Source organism: Heloderma suspectum, chromosome 4, assembly GCF_057233095.1.
Source record: "Heloderma suspectum isolate Gila_16-S chromosome 4, 16-S_ref, whole genome shotgun sequence".
Taxonomy (NCBI): domain Eukaryota; kingdom Metazoa; phylum Chordata; class Lepidosauria; order Squamata; family Helodermatidae; genus Heloderma; species Heloderma suspectum.
Window position 1 is genome coordinate 210,280,874 of NC_139461.1, and position 22,122 is coordinate 210,302,995.

General features: G+C 41.3%; 1 protein-coding gene across 2 annotated transcripts in view; it reads right to left on the reverse strand.

Annotated features, from left to right (window-relative positions):
* Positions 1-22,122, reverse strand: part of NEXN (nexilin F-actin binding protein) — a 48,314-nt gene extending 26,192 nt beyond the window's left edge. The window contains exons 1-2 of one of the 2 annotated variants that reach the window (XM_084852144.1): positions 22,075-22,122; positions 3,786-3,872 (exon numbers count right to left, since the gene is read on the reverse strand). In XM_084852144.1, coding sequence (XP_084708270.1) covers positions 3,786-3,812 — 27 coding nt within the window. In that variant the 5' untranslated portion in view covers positions 3,813-3,872; positions 22,075-22,122. The remainder of the gene's footprint in view (positions 1-3,785; positions 3,873-22,074) is intronic. The other variant, XM_084852143.1, reaches the window with a different exon arrangement.

Here is a 22,122-nt window from a genome sequence, read left to right on the forward strand (position 1 = left end):
TAATTTTTTCACCAGTGTGCCACTAACCAGCAAATTGGCTAACAAAACTGGTCTCTGGTTTGCACATTGGAAAAAACGAACCAGAAATTTACCCCAACATTCCTTGACTATAAATTCAGACATGGGCTAACAGCTTTTGACACTTGAAGAAGGGCAGTGATTCTCCTTTCTTCAATGCATTGAATGCAATGACACAGCAGTCTCAAGACAACAAATCCAAACCTGAGATAATTCTTTATTAGAACTAAAAGTGTATTATTATAAGACTACACTCAAATACCCACCTAATGTGATGCTTTAATGTACCATGTTAGGTATAGATCTATAACCCTTGTAATCAAAATTATCAGCTCATGCAACCACAATGCAAGCTCTGGATAAGTCCAGATTCTATAACTAATAACTGGGCTACATGTGACCAAATTTTCAAGAAGGTCTCCACATATACTTTCAAATGCACGATCTAACAGTGGCCAGTGGTATTTTTTGTAGTGGACATTGCCTGTTAAAATATTTGGAAGCTGAATAACCCATGATGGAGTGAGCATCCCAAAAGACGTCTCTTCCTAGTAAACCTGGATCTAGAGTTGATCAAACCATGGGTTGAGTCTTGGGACATACCTAGGATTTCGAGAAAGGCAATGGGTGTTTCTACATAAAGCAAAAAACCCACAAAATTCCACATCCTTTTCGAAGCTTTCTGATTTTGGTTTCTTTGCAGGATTAGGAAGGGCTCCTTTACAGGGCAGACACGTGTTTTGAACTGAGGGAGTGTCTCCCTCCCTCCCTGGCATGTGTGCAAAGGAGCGGGGGGGGGGGAGTCTTGTTTTCATAGCTCACAGTCCCCAGGAAACCTCTGACTTACTTCTGAGTAGACATAAAATGTAAGATTGTGCTGTAAGTCTGCAACCCTAGGCATACTTATGTGGAAGTAAACCCCATTGAACTCAATGGGACCTACTTCTGAGTAGACAAAAGATCGCCCCATAAGTCTGCAACCCTTGGCACACTTACTTGGGAGTAAGCCCCACTGAACTTAAGGGGGTGCTCTGAATCAACAGAGGAGGTTGCTTCTGAGCTTGGTGAGGTGGGGGATCAGATGTGTCTCCGTTGCAGGGAGGCATTTTACCCTTTTCTCCCTCCAACTGAGAAATGTGCTCAAGCATTTACATGACAGAAACCTGGGAATCAAGGAAAGTCCTTCCTCAGCAAGATTTGAGCAGAGGCAGGAGTTGCAACTGACTGGCGATTCTTGCCCTCCCACCTGTCAAATCTGCTCCTGGATGCCCCACTCCCATCCTCAATGCCTTCCTCATCCTGACTGTGCAGGCCCCCAGCAACTGAAAACAAATGCCCACAGCAGGAAGACAGAGCAGTTTCTCCTGCTATTGGAGAATTTCACGAGGAGGTCATGATGCTCCTGTTCCGTGGGCTGAAAAAAATACCACATTTATTGTGTTTGGGGAAAACATGGGATAGGATGGGGAAAATTGTGGGAGACACCCTGGAGGGTAACAGTGTCATCTAAACAGCCCGCAACCTTCCGTGACAGAGCCATTTCAATAGCAGGATAAAAGCTCCGTGTGATGAACCCCAGTCTCAGGACTGGTAGGGCTTGCCATTGCTGACATCAAAAGAAGGGACAGATGTTATCCCTACAGATGATGCAATGACAGAAAAACACAACAACATATTTCATGTAACTGCTTTATCTGTACAAATCATGCAACTGTAAAATGTCGTAATTGTACAGAAGCTGCTTGAGTAGCATGTGCTATGGTTGTAAGTTCTGTGAAATTTGTAACAACAGATAATTAACACCTCATGATTACTGAACTCTATGAATGTACGAATTAGCTTATATCCTGTCAGCGTCAGTTTCGCATGTATTCAGTTATAAGGCCTTTTCGTCCGATTCCCACATCACTCTGCAAAAACATTTTAAAAACTGCATGAAAATGTGCATGTTTTTATACACAGTTTTCTCTAACGTATGCCGTTGGTACTCATCTTTCCTTAATATATGCATTTTTGTACCCAACTTTCCCTAATATACACAGTTTTGTATGCAACTTTTGAGCTGAGAACTGCATTGTATAAATCAAAGAATCCAAGAGATAACTGTGTCCCGATCTGTGTATTTGTCTGGGAACTGCAAAATTAGGTTGGTTCATTTTAAAATGTGGACCAAATGAAGTTCTCCAGCGTCCCTATTGTATTGCTATATTTCTGTAACTGTTGTAATAATGTTATATGTATGCCTATAGCACAACATGTTACTTGATTTAAAAATTGTGCTGTCAATTGGATCATTCTTGTAGGTCAGGGGTGGGGAACCTCTGGCTTCCCAATCCAGCCCATGGGGCTTCCCCTCTGTCCCCTGACCCTGCCACACTGCAATTAGGCTTCTAAAAAGCTACCATTGGTACCAACCCTACCCCCTGAGGCCCACCCACTCAAAAACATTCCCCCATGCTGCAATTAAGCTTTTTTAAAACCTCCATTGGTACCAGTGGAGTCTTTTTAAAACCTTATTTCTGTGTGGGTGTACGTGTTGTGTTTGTGTGAATGAATGGATTGTGTTGTGTTTGTGAACGCAGTAATATGTCTATGAAAGTGAGTGTGGGATGGCCCTGCCCACTTTAATCCCACCTAAATTTTGCAGGGGAGCACCCACCTCTGGCATATGGCCCCTGGAAGGTTCCCCAAAAGGGAATGTGGTCCTCAGGCTAAAAAAGCTTCCCCATTCCTGTTGTAGGTGTTTACTTTATTTGTTGGGTTTTATTGGCCCCAATAACTTTTTTGCAACTATACTGTTTTCCTCACTGAAACAAAAAGGTTCTTGATGAAAGGGTTATTTTTTAACGTTCAAATGGTGTCATGCTTAATACTGTCCCTCAGGTGTTCTATATTTATGGCTTTCTTGTAGTACCTTTGACCCCAAAATCAGATTGATACAGCAAATCTCTCTATCGATGGAGGGTTAAATGTTACACAGACGTGAACATTTTGCAGGAAACAGCCTTTCCCTTCACCAAATTCTAGTGATGATGTAAGAAAAGCAGTACTTGGCAGAATATTGCCCTTGCACAGGTATAGGAGCCCTGTCAGGAAGGGGACATAGCAACACTTGCTATGTTTCTGTGCAGCTTAATCTTGAAGCTTTCAGTAATCTGGGTGGATGACTATTAAGCCTGAAAATTGGTGGTTCTTTAAAATAACAGACAAACAGAAGAGTAAACTACAAAGTGAACTGGTATTTTTGTCTGGGCAGTGTAGATTTCATCTGTAAATATCCCATTTATTTTAACACTCCTGAAATCATAAAAACTTCAGAGTTTGGTATTTATCCTGATTTTTAAAAGTGAGCAATACTCTATAGCTTTTATTGTAGGATAACTCACTCACTCACTCACAAACACACCTGTTTCTTGGACTAGAAGTCAGATCTACATCTTAGTTAAGCAATATGTTCCAAGAATAGGAGCTCCAATGGACATACAGAATATCCCTACACAAAATGGTTTCCCCATTCATTTAGTAATAGAGGAAGCCAATCTGTGCATGCTTTCCCTTGAACATCTAAGCTCACATAGTTCTCTGAACTGGGCAAAAATAGACTTGTAATCAGACCTTAAGCCTTGTGCTTCCTTCCCTGGCAACTGTCCTACCTCCCTAGAAATACCCACTTTCTATGTTGAGAACATGGATCTCTGGCTTCTTGCATTATTTATTTCAGGTTCATATAGCAAAGAATTTATGAAGAGTATAAACCTCATACATACCTCTGCCTTCTGTGCAACGTCATTCATGGCTCCTTTCTGTGATCCAGCAAAAGATGTGTGCAAAAATGTATGTTTTCAGGTTTTGACCTTTACAAGAAAAAAGTTATTGCCATTACTTGAATAATATACTTTGGGAAAGCTTTTAATAATAGTAATCTGGGGAACAGAATACATGGGTGAGTGCCCATGTGCCAGACATGGGGGCAGTATCCTGCCCAACTTAGTTTTCCTCAATTCACTAGACATAAGTCCAGTGAATCATAAACCAGTAAGTGTTAAGAGAGGAGGTAGGCAATCCTTTTGACATACTTTCTTATGCTCATATTGAACTTCCATCACTTAATCTGTAATATCTAATGAAAATGCAGAACATCCATGCTAGTATCGGAGCGCACAACTGACAACTGAATGAAAGCATAACAAGTTACACTTTCCGAAATCTGAAGATATAATAAGGTTAAGAAAGGTGAAGTTTTGCAATGTGAACAGCAAACTATGGGCTTCATCACACGGAGCTTTTATCCTGCGATTGAGATTGCTCCTTCATGGAAGTTTGCGGGCTCTTTACATGATACTGTGATCATTCAAGGTGTCTCCAGCTCTAAATGCCCTTTGTTCCATTTTTAAATAGATCGCAGATAATGAGCTATCAAATTACCCTGTTGTGTTCCTCTTGAGTTCCCTCTGTGAAAAGAGGAAAAGCAAAGCTGCAAGAAGAGGAGCGAGATCAATGAAAGATAATGGAAGACTCAGATATGGGGAGGGGCGGGGGGAAAGGAAGCACATGTAAAACGACCTTGTGTCCCAGTACTGGGAAAAAGGTGGGGTATAAATATAATAATAATAATAATAATAATAATATTGCCCTATTACTTAGTAGTAATAGTGGTAGTATCAGTATAATCAGCTAAGTATGACATTTGAAACAAATAGCTGGTTTTGTGATGACAGTTTATTTCAGAGGTTTGTTGTTGTTGTTCAGTCGTTAAGTCGTGTCCTACTCTTCGTGACCCCATGGACCATAGCACGCCAGGCCTTCCTGTCCTCCGCTGTCTCCCGGTGTGTGCTCAAGTTCATATTCATTGCATCGGTGATGCTATCTAGCCATCTCATCCTCTGCCGTCCCCTTCTCCTTTTGCCTTCAATCTTTCCCAGCATCAGGGTCTTTTCCAGGGAGTTTTCTCTTCGCATTAGGTGGCCAAAATATTTCAGCTTCAGCTTCAGTATCTGTCCTTCCAATGAGCACTCAGGGTTGATTTCCTTTAGGATGGACTGATTTGACCTCCTTGCAGTCCAGGGGACTCATAAGAGTCTTCTCCAGCACCACAGTTCGAAAGCATCGATTCTTCGGCGCTCAGCCTTCCTTAGAGTCCAGCTCTCACAGCCCTACATTACTACTGGGAAAACCATAGCTTTGATTATACGAACCTTTGTCAGCAAGGTGATGTCTCTGCTTCTTACTATGCTGTCTAGGTGTGCCATAGCTTTCCTCCCAAGGAGCAAGCGTCTTTGAATTTCATGGCTACAGTCACCGTCTGCGGTGATCTTGGAGCCCAAGAAAGTTAGTCTGCTGTAAAAAAATAAAGTCTTGCGGCACCTAATATAAGGCCACCTAAAGGTTGGCCTTCCCCACCCTGGTGCCCTCCAGATGTTTTGGACTTCAATTCCCATCAGCCCCAGACAGCATTATGAACAGTCAGGAATGTTGTTATAAACTAACAAATGTATCTCAGCATGAGGTTTCATGGACCAGAGCCTACGTATAAAAGTCTGTGTGTGTGTGTGTGTATAAGGAAGCCCACCACAACTTCTGACTGTTTTCGATTTAACTTTCTGACCCAGTCTCTGCAGTGCACCAACACAGTCTGCTATAAGGTTCTGAAACCCACTCAACTCACTCAGCAGCCCTGCATCAGGCGGGATGTACAAATTACAAGCTGAGAATACTTCAAATGAAATACCAGAGGTATCTTTAAATAGTTTCACAGAAACTCTTAGAAGACCTTGCACTGTTTCTGGAAGAGCCACTTCATACACATTTTTGTAGGCGCTCAATTAAGGTGGTTTCAGTGTATACCTAAGAAAGTGACACATGAATGCAACCAGCATGTATCTGCAAACAGGTTTACCATACAGGACACTAATCAGGGACACAGGATTGCAGCATCTCTCTTTCCACCTTGTAATATGTGAAACAGCACTGATTCTATCCTTCTTTGTGCCAAAACACAAGCATTTAGTCCCAGTCAAGCTAATCAGAATAGTTAGTGCGAGAAGATCAGTTAGAAAAGCAAGAGCCACTATGGTCCAACAGACACAGCAGGCCTGGATCAGAGACATGTTTTCAAGTTATTTGGTTCTGAACTAGTCATACTTGGCCTCAGTTCTGCCATCTGTGACACGGGAAGAATAATGATACCAACTCATGTTGGAGATTGCTTATCTGCAAAAGCTTCAAAGGAGTCCAATGTTACAAAGGGATAGGGCAATGGTACAAATGTTCATGCAAGTAAAATTACTCTGCCTGGCTCTGATGGAATAATTTTACCTTGAGAGACTGTTACTTGCTAATAGAATGTGGTGTATTTGTGCATCCATGGTGGCTTGTGAGTATTTATTAGTCTATTTATTAATAATCCAGACAAGATGGAGGTACTTTTGGTAGGTGTTCTGGTGAGTGAGAAATGGGTGTACAGCCTATTCTGGATGGGGTTGCACTTTCCCTGAAGCAGCAGGTTTGCAATCTGGAGGTAGTCCAGGATTCAGCCCTACTTTGGAATAGCTAAGTTGGAGGAGTGCTTTTTGAGAGCTCCATCTTGCACAGCAAATGTACCTTTTTTTTCTTTTCTTTTTGAGAAACCAGACTTAGCTGCAGTGGTTCATGATCTAGCTCCAAATTAGACAACTGTAATGTGCTCTGCATGGGACTGCCCTTGAAGGCTGCCCAGAAATTTCAATTGATTCAAAATGCAGGTGCCAGAGTTCTCTGAAGTCAGTCAATTCGATTATATCACACTGATCTTGTACCAGCTTTACTAATTACCAGTTTGTTCCCAGTCTCAGTTAGAGGGTCTGGTTCTCACCTTTAAAGCCCTTAGTGGCCTGGGCCCAGAATGTTAAACAAAAAAAACACACAAACCCAAATACATGGGGGGGGGGTGTGAGTATGCACACGCATACACACACACACAATTACATCAAAATAAGTTCCAAGTGCACCTGCACCATCAGTCATGTCAGACCTTGACATTCATTGGCCAGAACATAGGAGCAGGTTCACATGTTACCAAGAAACTAGGCAGAATACTAACTGACCATGATAGTTCTATAAAGAAAACAGCTAAAGATTTCCTTTTTGCTTGAAATGAGTGTGGAAAATTTAGGGAAGGGATCTGAAAGCTGGAAGCCTCCACAGGCCTATCCACAGCTAGAGAAACCTGGAAGCAATTATTACCTTTTAAAAATGATTTTACTGCTGCTGGATAGTTCAGTGCTGTTCTTAATGCCAAAACAGACTGCTACTACTGCTCACATCTGGCTACACTGGGGAAGCCCAGTATAGTTTGAAGATTTGGGTAGGAATAATGCTTACTGTCTGCTACCCCATCAGAAGCTGCCAGATGGAATTACATGTCTCTAAGATCCTCTTCCCAGACCAACTCTGTGGTTTGCTATTCACATATTAGAGAACATGTATATTGTTTTATTTTGTATTAACTCTCTTGAGCACATTATGGAAAGACAGTATATCCGTTTAATAAACAAACAGCTGTTCCCCCAAGGAAAACAGCAAAAAAGGTAATCCATGCTTCCTTCCACAGGATTCCACAACAATCTCAACGAGGCTCTAATAAACACTGCCTCTGCAACATAAACAAACTCTTAGTGTGTTGCCTATATCTCCTGTGTCTCTCTTAGGCCCAAACCAGATGTTATTTGGAGCTACATAACTATAAATCTAATCAAACGCTTTGTTTATGAGTGGAGAATTGCCAGGAAGGAAGACAGTTAATTTTCTGCTTGACTGCCCCCGCCTGTCATCTTTCAACTCAAAATTATACATCACCCATTCCCATTTGCCAACCCACCCTACCCCCCTGAAGTTCCAAACTCATGGTTATCCTCACAAACAAATCTGGCACCTTATGAGGTAAAAGCAGCTTGGGAGGATAATTTAGAATGAATAATGGTGGGGATGGAAAGGGTTAACCCCTCCTTCCCAGTTCTCCACTCTAATTGCACTTTCCCAAAGATGTTTTTCTATAAAGAAAGTATTCATTGGAGTTTTAAAAACACATCTTTGCATGTAACATGTAGTTTGGTGCTCAGAATCTCTCTCAAAGGGGCAGATGTTTCTCTGAAGGAAAATAAGTTAGCAAGAAGGGATAGATAGGCAGGTATTCCCTTAATTGGGCCGCCCTATCTGCTGCTTATACTGCCAGCACATCTGTAGTTTTTCCACAAAAAAATGTGAATTCTGCTCTTATTTTCTAGGCTTTAAGGTCCAGATTTGCTACAACTATCTTATAGCAATAATATAAAGATACAGCTTTCATATCTTACTTTATCAACAACTATTTCAGCAGAAAATTGGAGTAGTACACTCTCTCCCGGTTAGGACTGTTATGCCAACAATAAAGGTTGAAAAATACTTTTTAAAAATCATTCTTCCACTTTGAGCTTAAGAATTGCCACATGTGAGCTGATGAATGGTTTTACTATTCAAATATAGCCTTTTTTCCTGCATAGACTTTCATATATCTTTCATACTACACATGCATATTTTTTAAGTGTCTTTGAATTTTTATGTTTTGTTGAAATAACCTGCATACATTTTCTTAGGATGGCCATGTAACTAAACGATTCCACATGGCCACATACAGATAAATTAGTGTAAACCAGGCTGTGCATGTAGTGAGCTTGCAGACATCTCTGTGATAGCATCTTTGCTTTTTCCAATAGCTGATAATCTCTACAGCCTAACTGAAACAAACTCTCTGTGACCCTTTCTACAGCTTTTATTGTGCACTCATGATCGCTCACTCACAGTAGTTTGCAGGTCCTTTGTACAACGTCATCATCCTCCATGGCCTCTCCTGTGCTTTGTGACCATTATTGCTGGGTTTTTCCTCTAACAAAGAAAGTGTGGTATTTTTTTCTGGATGGCCTCTACAATGCCATAGAAATCTCTTGTAAATTGTAATTGCACAATTTCACTATACCACAGCACCACCTAGTGGCTGTATAATGGAACATATAGAAAAGCACAGAAAGAAAAACCCAGGAAAAAATATGTGTAAAGGCGCCTACCTTAATTCTGCAAAGATTAAGGAAGCAGAAGCCTTGGTAAAGGGATGGGTTAAAAGCTTCATGTAGAAAAGCCCTTTATACAGTCATGTACCCATGCACATGAGTTCGTGGAGGAATTTGACAGTGTGAATCATCCCTTCAGTGTAAGATAATAAATGTATTATACATTAATAATCTGATTTATAAATAGTATTTTTGAAATCAACATTTAATATTGGTTATCTATATATTACATACCTAACTGGTGGAGGAATTATGCAGGATCATTCTGGCTGCTAAAATACCTGTATAAAATAATACTTGTATATATATATTGTAAGCTGGGCCTAGCTTAGAAAAAAGCTGCAGAGCACTAACCAGACACAGCCTTCTTCTAGGAACTCACTTTTAATAATGAAAATTTCCACTCCTACAAAGCAGATTAACCTTTAAACTACCACATTATTCCTCCTGATGTTTGTTAATAAAACTAACTCATTTAACCAGAAACAAATAAATGAAACAACTAAGTAGAGACCACCTGATCTCAGCAATCATCAAAGGGTGGGATTCTTCTGTCCTGGCTTCCCTATCTACAAGTCCAGCTTCACAGGTTGTGTCTGAAGTCTTGTAGAATTGTGAGGTGAAGGCAGCAATGACTGTGGAAGTTCCAGGGTGTTCAGAGATCTAACAGATTCAGGAATCATGCTTGAAGAGTTCACAGCTGAGTCAGGAAACTCAGGGCTTTTCTACACAAGATTGTTAATCCGCTGTATCTACTTTTGTTTTTGTCGCAGAACTGAGATCCCAGCACTACATAAAGTGTTTCCTTTCCTGCTTTTCTACTACATAACCTCTGGGTGGCACTATGGTATAGCAAAATAGCACAAATACACAAGTGGAAAAAGATTTTCTTTCACTTTCAGAAATAATACCACATTTTCCGTGCTCTAAAAAGAGCTCACTGAAAGTGCTCTTTAAAAACAGAAGAGAAACTGGAGGGTCACGACGACGTCTAAAGAACCCATAAACAACTGTGAGTAGGGAATAATAAGTGCACAATAAATGTCTCGTATAGAAAAGCTCTCAGATTCAGGAACTGGAATCAAGAATACTCAACTGCTTGTGGGGGAATCCTGCTCTGACACACCATCACCCCCTACTTGGTGTCCTGGGCTTTGTGAGCTCAGGTGGCCTGGGTAGTGTAGGAGCTCTTAAAGCAGGGGTGGGCACCTTGTGGCCCTCCAGATGTTTTGGCCTACAACTCCCATCATCCCTAACCATTGTCAGTGCTAGCTAGGGCTGTCCTAAAGCCTTCTGATTCTATGTCCATGATAGCAGGTTATCCACACGGTGTCTAATGACCATTCCCTCCAATTGGACTATTTTTTTTTTAATTTAAAATATTTCATGGCAGGAGCCTTCCCAAGGCAGCATACAAGAATAAAATTCATATAAAATTTATATAATAAAAACCTGATGCAGTAGTAAAAAAAAACAACCAGCAAACATTCCAAGAAAAACAAACACCAGCATAAGACAGCAGCTACAACCCAGTCTGCTAAACCACAATCAAGGGAAGGCCAGAATAAATAAGTAAGTCTTCAGGGCCTTCCTAAAACCTGCAATGATGGGGCCTGGTGGACCCCCAATGGCAACTTATTCCAGAGGTGTGGGGCCACTGTATATAAGACTGTACATGAATTGCAATGCCAAAGACTCAGGCAGCCACTTGGATTTCCCAGAAAAGTCTCTGACCCATACAGGTTCCCCTGGCCTTAGGTGCCATGGAAGATGGCTGTTGTCACGATTCTTTTTCATGGATGCCTGGATCTGACAAACCCAGTTTCAGCAAGTCTCATTGGGTGCAAGCAAATCTAACATAATTTCTCCTAGGGACCTCCACTAGTGGTATCTGGTGCTGTCGGATACATGGCCTGAAAGAGAGAGATTTTGGTCTGCAAGTTTATGGCAGCAATCTTCTTAAGTGTGGTGTTTACCACTTGTACTGCCCTTTCCGTCAACCCATTCATGGAAGGATGGGATGATGCAGATGTGATCAGTCAGATCCTATTGGTGATAAGGAATTATTTGAGTTCCTCACTGGTAAATGCAGAGGCAGTCCCTCACAATAGGGTAGGGGCAGTCCATGGGTACTAAATAACTAATGCAACTCTTTAGTGGTGGCAGATGAAGTAGCTACCTTGACTGTGAATACCTCTAACCACTTGGAGCGTACATCCACCAGCACTAACATCATGGTACCCATGAATGGGCCGGTATAGTCAATGTGAACCATGGATGACCTGGCCATTCCCAGAAGCACAATGGGGCATCAGGTAGTGCTGCCCTGAATTCTTGACAGACAGAGCAGGATCCTCCAGGGCAGCATTCATTTTGCCCCCTGTGCTTGAGCAATTCTACCATCTGCTCAGGGGTAGGGGTGGGGGAATACATTCACTCTACCCGGTTGCTAGATAGATTTGGAGGTAAGCCCTGGCTGCATTGAGTGACCAAGCAGAAAGCAAAGTTGGACCTCCCCTTATTTCTGAAGCCTACCCCCACCCCTCTTACTTGTCCGTGCTGGGTCTCAATGTTTGCAGCAGCCTTCTAAAATAGGTAGGGCAGACAGTGCCAATAGCTGAATATTTGCAGGTTTCCCAGGCTGGTAATAAGCACAACTAGATGTGCTACCACTCCATCAGGGGATGCACAGGATTGGCTGGGCTCCCCACACAGTGCACTGCCCCGATATGCCAGGGCTTACAAAAAAATGGTCCATCTTTCACCCTCAGCACCAAATATTGTAAGCTGGGCCTAGCTTACAAAGAAGGTGCAAAGATAGCCTTCTAGGAACTCAGTTTTAATAATGAACAACTCTGTACAATAATAAGAGGAATATGGACTACTACACTGATACAATTGCTGCTGCAGTGCGGAGAATGCTAGTTGAGCACACTTGCCCCATGCACAGCATTGTGCCAACGGCAATGCAGCTAACCAGATGGGACTGAGCTATACTTCTTGATTCTGGCAGTCAAAGCAAGAATGGGTTTTTAAGTCATTTGGAAAATTAAAAAACAAAACAACTCTAATTCTGAATGTGTGCACAAGGTCACTTGCTATATATAACCAGATAAAATTAAGAAAATTCATAAGGTGGCACAGTCATACCTGTTTTTCTGGACAGTCTAAAAAAGAGAAGGACTAGTATTCCAATGTGCTCTCACATTTGCTAAATGCTTGCTTCTTGGTGCCCCCCTTCCTCAATTTCTTCATTTTAAACCCTTTTTGTGAGTTGATCCTCAAGTTACAACTCTCACAGAACCAGGTGGTAGGAGGAAGACATGTTCAGCTATGTATAACATTATGTAGATATGGTAGAAGCAGTCAGTCAGCCAGCAGGAGGTAATATTAAGATGAAACCCTACACATAGAGCATATTGCAATAGTTCAACAGCACACCAACAGGAGTGGATATTCACAGAAAGGACCAACATGAAAAAGAAAATGTATCAATATTCTTGTTTCAACACAAGTGAGAACAAGTACTGCCTGAACACCTGCATGTGCAAATATAATTAGACCTGAATTGCAAGTTTGTAAAAAGGCAGGAATATTTCCCTAATTGGGAGCCCTGCCCTTTTTTCCTGATTTCTTCCCTCCACTTTAAAAACATCACTTTATTCTTAAAGAGGATTGAAGTTCAGCCAGCTGGCTCTTTTTAATTCATTCTTTTAAGGGTGGGCAACTAACGACTAACAGCCTTCAGGTTGTAATACATGGAAGTTATTCAGGTAGCAGTCTGCTATCTGCAAAATATACTATTCACCTGCCTAATCAAAATGCTTTAACTGAGCAAGCCTAGACCTGTCTACTCAGAAGTAAATCCCACTGAGTTCAATGGGACTTTCTTCCAAGTTAGTGGGTATAGAATTCCCACCTAACGTTTTGCTTGGTTGAGATGTCAGAAGCTAGCACCTGTTTCACACAGAAAGATCAAGGAAGAAAAGTCAATTTTGTTCACCATTTCTCCTTTATTTACTTCCTGACTCATACCCTTTGCAAGTGAACTCTATCAAAATCCAGATATTTACTACTACTCAGTTTTGACCTGGCCAGAAAAGAAACTATCTGAAAACTTAAGAAAGTATTACATAACTTGTATGCAGTGCATATCAGTTTCACTTTTAATGAGAAATGAGAAATGTTAGAACTGGGATAAGACAATGGAGGGCACATCATCTATTTCTTGATCAACAAAATATATTTCTTAAATATTTATGAATACATGAAAGCATGTACAGAGGTATCTTATGTTCCATAAGTAATTACTTTTAAATTCATTGTACTCATTTAAAGATGTTGTGTAGAAGGTACTTGGGAAAACATCTCAGGTTTTACAACATCTGATTCCATTGAAAAGCTACCAAAAAGATGCAGTGGTTCACTTTCCACATACATATTTCACTTAGCACTGAAAAGATAACAACGGAGGGAGCAATGCTATAGCCTCTAGACAGCAGCTAGACGGCCATAGGATATGCTGTTTTCTGGGAACCAACCTCAGAGCCCGTGTTCCAAGGTCGGTTCCCAGAAAACTGACTTCCCCCCACCTCCATCCTCCACGCTTGCAAGAGGAGTGAGGAGGGGCCGGAAAGGGGTGTGGCTGGGGGCGTTCCAGAGTGGGGAGATCGTAGCTGCCTGTATGACACATCCAATGTGTTGTACAGCAGCCTCCTTCCCCTGTCTGTGCTCCTGCGGCTAGACAGCGTCAATCGGCTGTCTAGCAGAAAAAGCAGGGCAGGAGATGCACAGAGGGAACAATCCCCTCCATGCTTCTCCTGCCCTGCTTTCGATAGGCGGTTGCCGCCAAGTTCAGAGGCGGCCACCTATCTAGATAGGATTGCACCCTTAGAGAACTTTACATAATTATACTATCTTCAATGGCAGTCATAACATATCACTTTGTCCCTTTCCCCCGCCAACTTAAATAATGCACCAATAAAAAAGGAAGTCCCAAAATGTGATATTATCCATGCACTTATACTAAAATATACCAATACAGATTTCCAAAACAATTAAAAAAAATTAGAACAATTGATTCAGATTTTAAAATAAGGTACCGTATATTTAAATATTTTGGAGAAGATGATGTTCTGGATCCTTCAGTACTAACTTTGAGGTATCAGGATAATATCAAATATGTATTATTTAGTATTTATCATCTAAACTGAAGTTGTTCATAGGTCAGGCCTTATGTAACATTATACATTTTTGCTTTGATCCAGCAAACGTGGTCCGTGCTAAGAAATTCCATTAACTTAAAAACCAATAAATTTCACTCACATGTTGTTTCAGGATCTCCACATGAATGAGAAAAGTGTGCTACAATAGGCACCCTGTATCCAGTGCCCAGAGCATAAATGTTAAGACTCCAACGAACCCTAGCTGAAGTACACAAGAGTGCTTTGAATTCATGCCTTCCCAGACTACTCCTGTTCGATCATTTGCACCCCAACTGTCTGGAGTTAAATACACGTTAGGTGGTTTCACCACTTTTACGTTTGTTATCTAAAGTAAATTCCACTTCCAATACAGTTTAAAAGTAGCATGGGCTGTGCCTGAGAAGTCATTATGCATCTAAAACAAGACTGTAAATATCATTGACAGGCGATATCTTGAATACATTTGAAAAAAGAACACACAAAACAAGTGGTTCTATGAAGATGCTAGCTACGGTTTCCAATAGATTGTTCAGAAAAACACTGATGATTCCAGTTCATTAACAGACTTGGAATCGTCCAAAATTCAGTAGTTGATGTATACTTTACTGTCTCCCTGGACTACACTATTATCAGTATGTGGTGGCTGTTTTAGGGAAAATGTGGGGAACAAGATTCTGGCTCAAAAGGATGGGTGAAAAATATTCTATAGGGCAGCCTTCCCCAACTTGGTGCCCTCCAGCTGTTTTGGACTACAATTTCAATCATCCCAGTTAGCCATGCTGCTTGGGACTAGTGGGTGTTGTAGTCAAAGCATCTGGAGGGCACCAGATTGGAGAAGGCTGCTCTAGAACAAGACTTGAGTGAACCAGATATTCTCTTCAGGCCACAAATGGGGCTGATCCATCTTTTTCTTATATGAAACAGCTGAAAAAGGCATTACAGGGCATACTCTCAAAGTACCCTTCACTACCCACAAGTAGCAAGAAGAAAGGCACTTGGTAGTACTGGGGAGATGCTGACTAAGCAGTAGTCTTGTTTGTCCACAATGTACTTATTCCATTATACCACTGCAAGCGATGAAGCTTATTTCCACAAGCAGGCAAAGTTGCCTCAAAGTCACCTATTTTCCCATCAGTCCGCCTGTTTCATGTAAGCAACTCCTTGGTCACTTGTTTAGGGCTTGCTGACTGCTGTATACAACTTCCATGTGGTCTTTCAATAAACTTTTCAAAGGCTGCATAGAGCTAAAGTGCACAGTAATCCTTACATTCTGCATTGAGAGAGAGAAAACATGTGTTACATTTCGTGTGTGTTTATGTATACACATACATACACACGCACCCCACAAACTCCTTAATGGCATGTTCTGGAGAATAGCTGCCAATTTCCATTTCACGACAAACTTACAGCATACAAATTAGAAAAAGGAGCACATTGTTCCAAGAGTTCTTCCTTGATCTTGTTAACTAACTGAATTACTTTTTCCACATCTATACATGGAAACAATCACACATACACCTCACCATTTTACTCTCCTGTTTTCACCACCATCTACAAACATGTTGCACAATGTTATGATTAAGATAAATTGAAGCTGCACAAAAGATGATGTATACATCAACTACTAGCAGTAAAACAATGACGTAGAACAATAAGACCAGCTTCTTTGCCTAATAAATGAACAAAAGCATGAATGTGGTAAAAGGAATAGTTTCATTTTAGTGGCGATTCAGTGAATTAATACCTACCACCATTGGGTTCAGGGGATGAATTCCCAAGATGCCAGCGGCTGGAGAATTGTTGGGAACAACATATCCCAAGATGCTAAAGAACAACGTAACTTCCAAATTATTATTTTTAAAGGACAAGATTCTACTTGTGGTCAGTTTATAACATGTTTGGAAACATCACTTAGTAAGTAGCCTGCCTTGAACAGCCCTATAAAACTCAGTTCCTAGGCCAGGATCCAAAGAGCTCCTTAGGCTCATGCAAGAGCCTTGCTTTAGTCAGTATAATGTTTTATTTGTTTTCTTAAACAGTTGATCTCTATGTCATAATCAAAAACTGATTTGTAACTCCTTTCAGTTTCAGAAGCAATTTGCCATGTGACAAGGGAGCATTGCTGTTCAAAACCAAGTAAACCACTATAATCCTAGGTGTGTCTACTCAGAAAGAAGTTCCATTGAGTTCAAAGGAAATTACTCTCAGCTAAGTATATACAGGATTGCAGAAAACCTCCCCCCCCCCCGAATCACAAAACTAGGTTCACAGCCTTTCGATCCTAGCGTTACAGCCAAACTACATATTATTCTAGGGAAGTGTGATCACTCTTCCAATGGCTGTATTTGGACTATCAGTTAACATGGCTTGAAGTATGGTTAATAAAAATCTTCGTGGTTTGTCTTCAGCTCACATAAACAGAGAGACAAAGCATTTGGGTGTGTACCCAAAGGCTCATCCATATCTCAGCGTAGTAAACCAAAATATGGAACATCTGAACTAAACCAATGTTTCCCCTCTCATTAAGGCAGCAGATGGGTGGCTGCTAATTTGATCAGTCAAAAAGTATGGAAGCTCAGAGCATTTAACCCTTTCACTGATGTAAATTGCCCATCCATATTACTATTTGCTCTGCAGGGGGAAGAAGATACAGATGCCAGTACCATGCCTGTAATCCCACTCCTGCCCCCCCCCCCGTTTTTGCAGGGGCAAACATATGTTTTTGCGGGGGACAGAGTTTAGTACAGCAATACAATGAGAGTAAAACATCACACACACAAATTCCTTGAACAAATTAGCCGTTCCCCCACTAACAAGACATCAGTTGTGGATCTTCTGATGTAACATTGTAGTTTGGGCCTTAATTGGTTTGTTTTTTCTTAGTTCATGTCTGTTTCTAGATACCAACTATTATCTGAACAGCACTATTTCAATTAAAGATACTAATTTCTTACTGAACATTCTTAAATATTGACAACTATCAAACCTTCCAAATTTGTTTTAATTATAAGAAAATCATTTATCATCTCTGTGAATTAATGGAACTATTCAGCAATTTTATATTTGTTTTAGTTATAAAATTATTGCTTCCTATTTAGACATTATGCTGTATGGCTGATTCTTGTCATGGGGTTCAAAAGGTCATAAGGTACAATAGGTCAGCCTTACATGCTGAAACCTAATGGGGGAAAAGAAACCGATTTTATATGGGAATCAGAAACTTTTATATGGGAATCAGAAACGTAGCCAAGAAAAAACTACTGCCTTTCTGATTGGCTAAGAGGTTGGAAGAAGGAGTTGGAAGAGAGCATATAAATAAACGTGGCAAGCAGACAGGCAGTTCAAGAATTAGACATCAAAACAAATAATCTATTATAGGGATTGTTGCAGAGAGCCAAGACTTCAGAGACAATAGAAGCTGACTTGAAAACAAGTAGGCAAGAAGCTGCAGTACTATAAAGCTAGGATAAACTGAAAGAAATCATTTGCTTTATTATTAGGACTTGGCTTAAATAGGGGATCAGTTTAGATAAGCTTTAGATGGATCTGTTTTCTTCCATGGTATTTTGATAGTCCAGCTGCTTTGCTGTTTTTCAAAACTTTTACTAAGAACTAAATTTGTCAGTGGCTTAGCCTCGATTAAGATGGGTTGGCTGACAAGCACCAGAGTTACAAAGGATAAAGAGATATTTTAGTGGAGGCAGCGAGGAAAATTTAAAAAATGTTAACTTGTTGGTGACAGTTAGGACCACAGGTGATAATGGGCAAATAGGAGAACAAGTTAGTAGGTTTCATCATCTTCGTTATATATCAGGTACCTTTGAAGGGTAGATGATGATTGGAAAGATAGCTTTTGATCTCCAGAACTGCTTTTCCCTGCCCCTCACTAATCAGCTTTGGGGCTGGCAGTTCTCTGGCACTATATAGCACTTTAGAGTTTTCAAATGTTCCCCATGAATTCCTCTCAGTAATTGTTACAATAATCCTGTAAGGTAGGCCAGCATTATCTTAATACTGGTGATATGAAGGGCCTAAGGCATAGTGGTTTAATCTAGTTGCTTGCTTAGTTACTTCATTGGGAAGGTGAGACTTGAACTGGGACTTTGCAGTTCGCAGAATAGTTTCTTAGCCACTAGTGGTATATATACTTTGAGAGCTCTGCTGAGAAAGAGCCTACCTGAATTGGTAGGCAAACACATTTCCTTGTTTTGAATATAGTTATAATTAAGTAAAATGTACCAGCTACTTGGAGCAGTGGTACAGTACCTTGGGGCCAAAGTCAGGGCCCCACAAAGCCCTCTCCAAATGACCATCCGGAGAGTGGCAGGTGATGAAGGCACCAGGGCAGCAGATACAAACTCCATTTTATTCCTGTAGTCATGATAGTGCTATGGTTTAAGCAAGCTAAAAATGTAGAACTGTACATACTCAGAATATTTCTTTCTTCCTTTCTTTTAATCAGAGCTGACAAACATTTTTAAAAAGTGTATTCAGATTGTGGGTTGGGACCCACCAGTAGGTCTCAGTGAACCTTCAGCTGGGACTCCGACCTGCGCCGTAGCCTCTCACTGCATAGGCAGGTGTGGCAGTGGAAACTGGTTAGACAACAAGGCTAATATTTTCAATAATAATACTTCAAAAATTGAATAAAGAAGAAGGGAATAAGAGAGGGAAGCTGTTATGGGAGGAAGTGAATGTAAGAGCAGCAGGAAGGAGGGATGAAAGAAACTGACCGTTGGGGATAGGGTGCAAGTTGAATGTGAAAGAAGGGGAGAAGAAGTGACAGATGGGTAAGAAGACTTTGAGAGGCATGTGGGGGAAAGAGAAGAACAATAAAAAATAAACACTTTTCTCTGCTTAGAGTACGGGTCCCAAACCTTTCTGGGGTTGTGGGCACATTTGAAATTCTGAGAGAGTATCATGGGCATGGCCAGTCACAAAACCCTCATTTCCCAGAAGGCAAAGAGGTGAGACTAATAGAGAAGTAACTATCCAAGAAGCTAAGTACAAGGCAGATGTGGGGTTTGAGCTCCAAACTACAAACCACTCTTTTGAATCCAAATAAAGGTTTTGAACTCAAAGGGTAGCACTTTGCTTTACAGGATGGCAATTTCCCAGTTAAAACAAAAACTTTAAAAAATCCTAAGAAATAAAATTAAAATCAAGAGAAGCAGGGAGCCTGGTGAGTGCCACGAGAGGTGTCTGTGGGCACACTGGTGTCCATGGGCACTATTTTGGAAACCCAGATGTAGATCCTCTGAATCTACATCTTCCAGAAATGGGAAGGCTGAGTAATGATACCTTCAAAGCCAATATCTGTACTTCAGTTGAGAAAAGATAAACTAGGGAACTCCCTGCTACAAGGAAATATATGTGGCAAAGAATTCAGCCATTTTAAAAGAGGGATCAGATATCAATATAAAATTATGTCAGCAGTTGCCAGCTGATTATGCCAAACCCTGCCTCCATCTGTCACCATTTTGTGGCTAGTGGGCCTCAGTCATTTTCAGCTCTCTCAAGCAGGCAGCGGGGGGTGGGGGTGAACCTTTGTTCTAACGTATAAGGAATGTAGAAGTTATCATAAAGCAAGGAATGGTAGTTGAGAAATTTTGTTGTGTGTGTCACAACTAAAGTAATACAGAAGGCCTTCTAAAGGAAAGGAAAGGTTCCTCATTACTGACCCCTAGAGGGACGCCGCTTGTGCTGGCGTTTTCATGGCAGACTGTAGCGGGGTGGTTTGCCATTGCCTTCCCCAGTTGTGACTACCTTTCCCCCAGCAAGCTGGGTACTCATTTTACCGACCTCGGAAAGATGGAAGGCTGAGTCGACCTGAGCCGGCTACCTAGGACCCAGCTTCCGCTGGGATCGAACTCAGGTCGTGGGGAGAGTTTCGGTTGCAATACTGCCGCCTACCACTCTGCGCCACACGAGGCACATGAGGCCTTCTAAAGGGGGGGGGGCATAAGACCATTAAGTCTAGGGTCTAAAATTACCTAGTTGCACCTGACTTGGTAATATAAAATGCCAACAACTTTCCCCCATCCTTACCTTATTTAAGATATCTTCATGGTTGAAGATATCTTGACACGATATAAAATACATCATTTGTTTTTAAGTACAAATTTGATAGAAAACATATTTTAAAATGTGAATAAAAATATTTTAAAAATAGTATATTTCAACACGCATGTATACATCTCCCTTTATTTAAAAAGGCCTCAAATATTTATTTATTATTACATTTCTATACCACCTAACAGCCAAAGCTCTCTGGGTAGTTCACAAAATATAAAGCAGTCTACCGAAAATCTGTTGTTTGTTTGTTTTTACACACACTCACACCCCTGACTTACTTTAAAGAGGTATGTCCCTTATACAAGAAGCACTGGGTTTTCTAGTTTAGGTTTTCTTCAATTCCACTTGTACCTCACCAAAAGATATAGCAGCCTTTTCCTTCACTGAACAATTATTTGTTGCCTTCATATTTTGTTAAATTATCCTTCTCTGTACAGTATAGAGTGCATTAAAATTATATAATCAGCTAAACACTTGGAACTTTGGGAAGCAGCTTTAAATAAATTTAAATAATGATTGATCAGTGTCACCCAGAACAGACTTTTACATTTAGTAATGGCATAGTAATGTCCACAAGATAAACAAATGATGAGAGCAAGGCTTTAGAGATCACCCACCCACTTATCTGGTGTCACTATCACCATCACTACCTTGGCTCTAATATTAGGTCAGCACCTTATTCCTAGTTATCTCCTTAGCCAGTGATCAGTCCAACACCTTTCAGTAGAAGGTTTCCTTTACATTGACCTCTGGGAAGCAGAAAGACATCCGCATAACCCAAGCTGTTCTCTCCAGGACTTACTTAAACTCCCGTACCTCTTGCCTTGGCTTACAAGGAACAGGGGAGTGTATTTAATGTTGATTCAATTAAAATATAATATGAAATGTGGGGAGGGGACATCTTTCTACAGCCTGCTATAGATTTTGGAGTGTTGCAGTATGTTCAACTGGAATTATTTTAGAATAAAAGGGGCCTTCCTTTGGAAGAGAGACATCTGGTCTTACTACGTTCTTCAAGATGTCACAGAAAGGAACAGTTTCTTCTGGGCTGCTATTCCATTGCACAATAGCTTGGCCCTGTCCTATTCCTCCACTTAAAAGCCGCAGCTCTAAACGTGCTTAGGACACACTGAAATCTTTTTTTTTTTTTCTTTTCTTCCACGTAAAATGGTTTAGCCTGTTGCTCTGTCGATGGGGAGAATAGCTAACGAAGCTCGTGAAGAGGAGAGAGGACGCAGGAGGGGGGGGGGAGCTCCTGCTTTCCTGAGGAGACACTAAGCAGGCCGCGCTAACTTGCCAGGAGGGCTGGGGGGAAGGCAATGCCCTCAGTGCTAAAAAAGAAGCTGGGGTGGGGGTTAACTATCTCGCCTCCTCCTGTCACACGAACACCTAACTAAGAGCAACACGCAACGCAAGTGAGGGCGGATTTAAATAAATAAATAAAAACCTGCCAGGCACCCCGTCGAACAAGGAAAAGCGGAAGGGGAATTGGGCAGAAAGCAAACCCAAGAGCCGAGTCTGGCTCTAGTTTGGAAGCGACAGCTCTCCCTCAGGGGACTCTGCTCCTCTCTCCGCCCCCGCCCCCCGGTGTTCCCCTTTGCGCCCTTCCTTCGGTGCGCGCCAAATGCCCGCCTCAGGCCGGCCGTGGTGCCCCCAAAGCGCGTCCTCCCTGCCCCTCCAAAGGCAGCTTTTCGTACCTGAAAGAAAGCGCCCGTGCGCTTCGCTCTTCGTCTCCAGCTAATCCC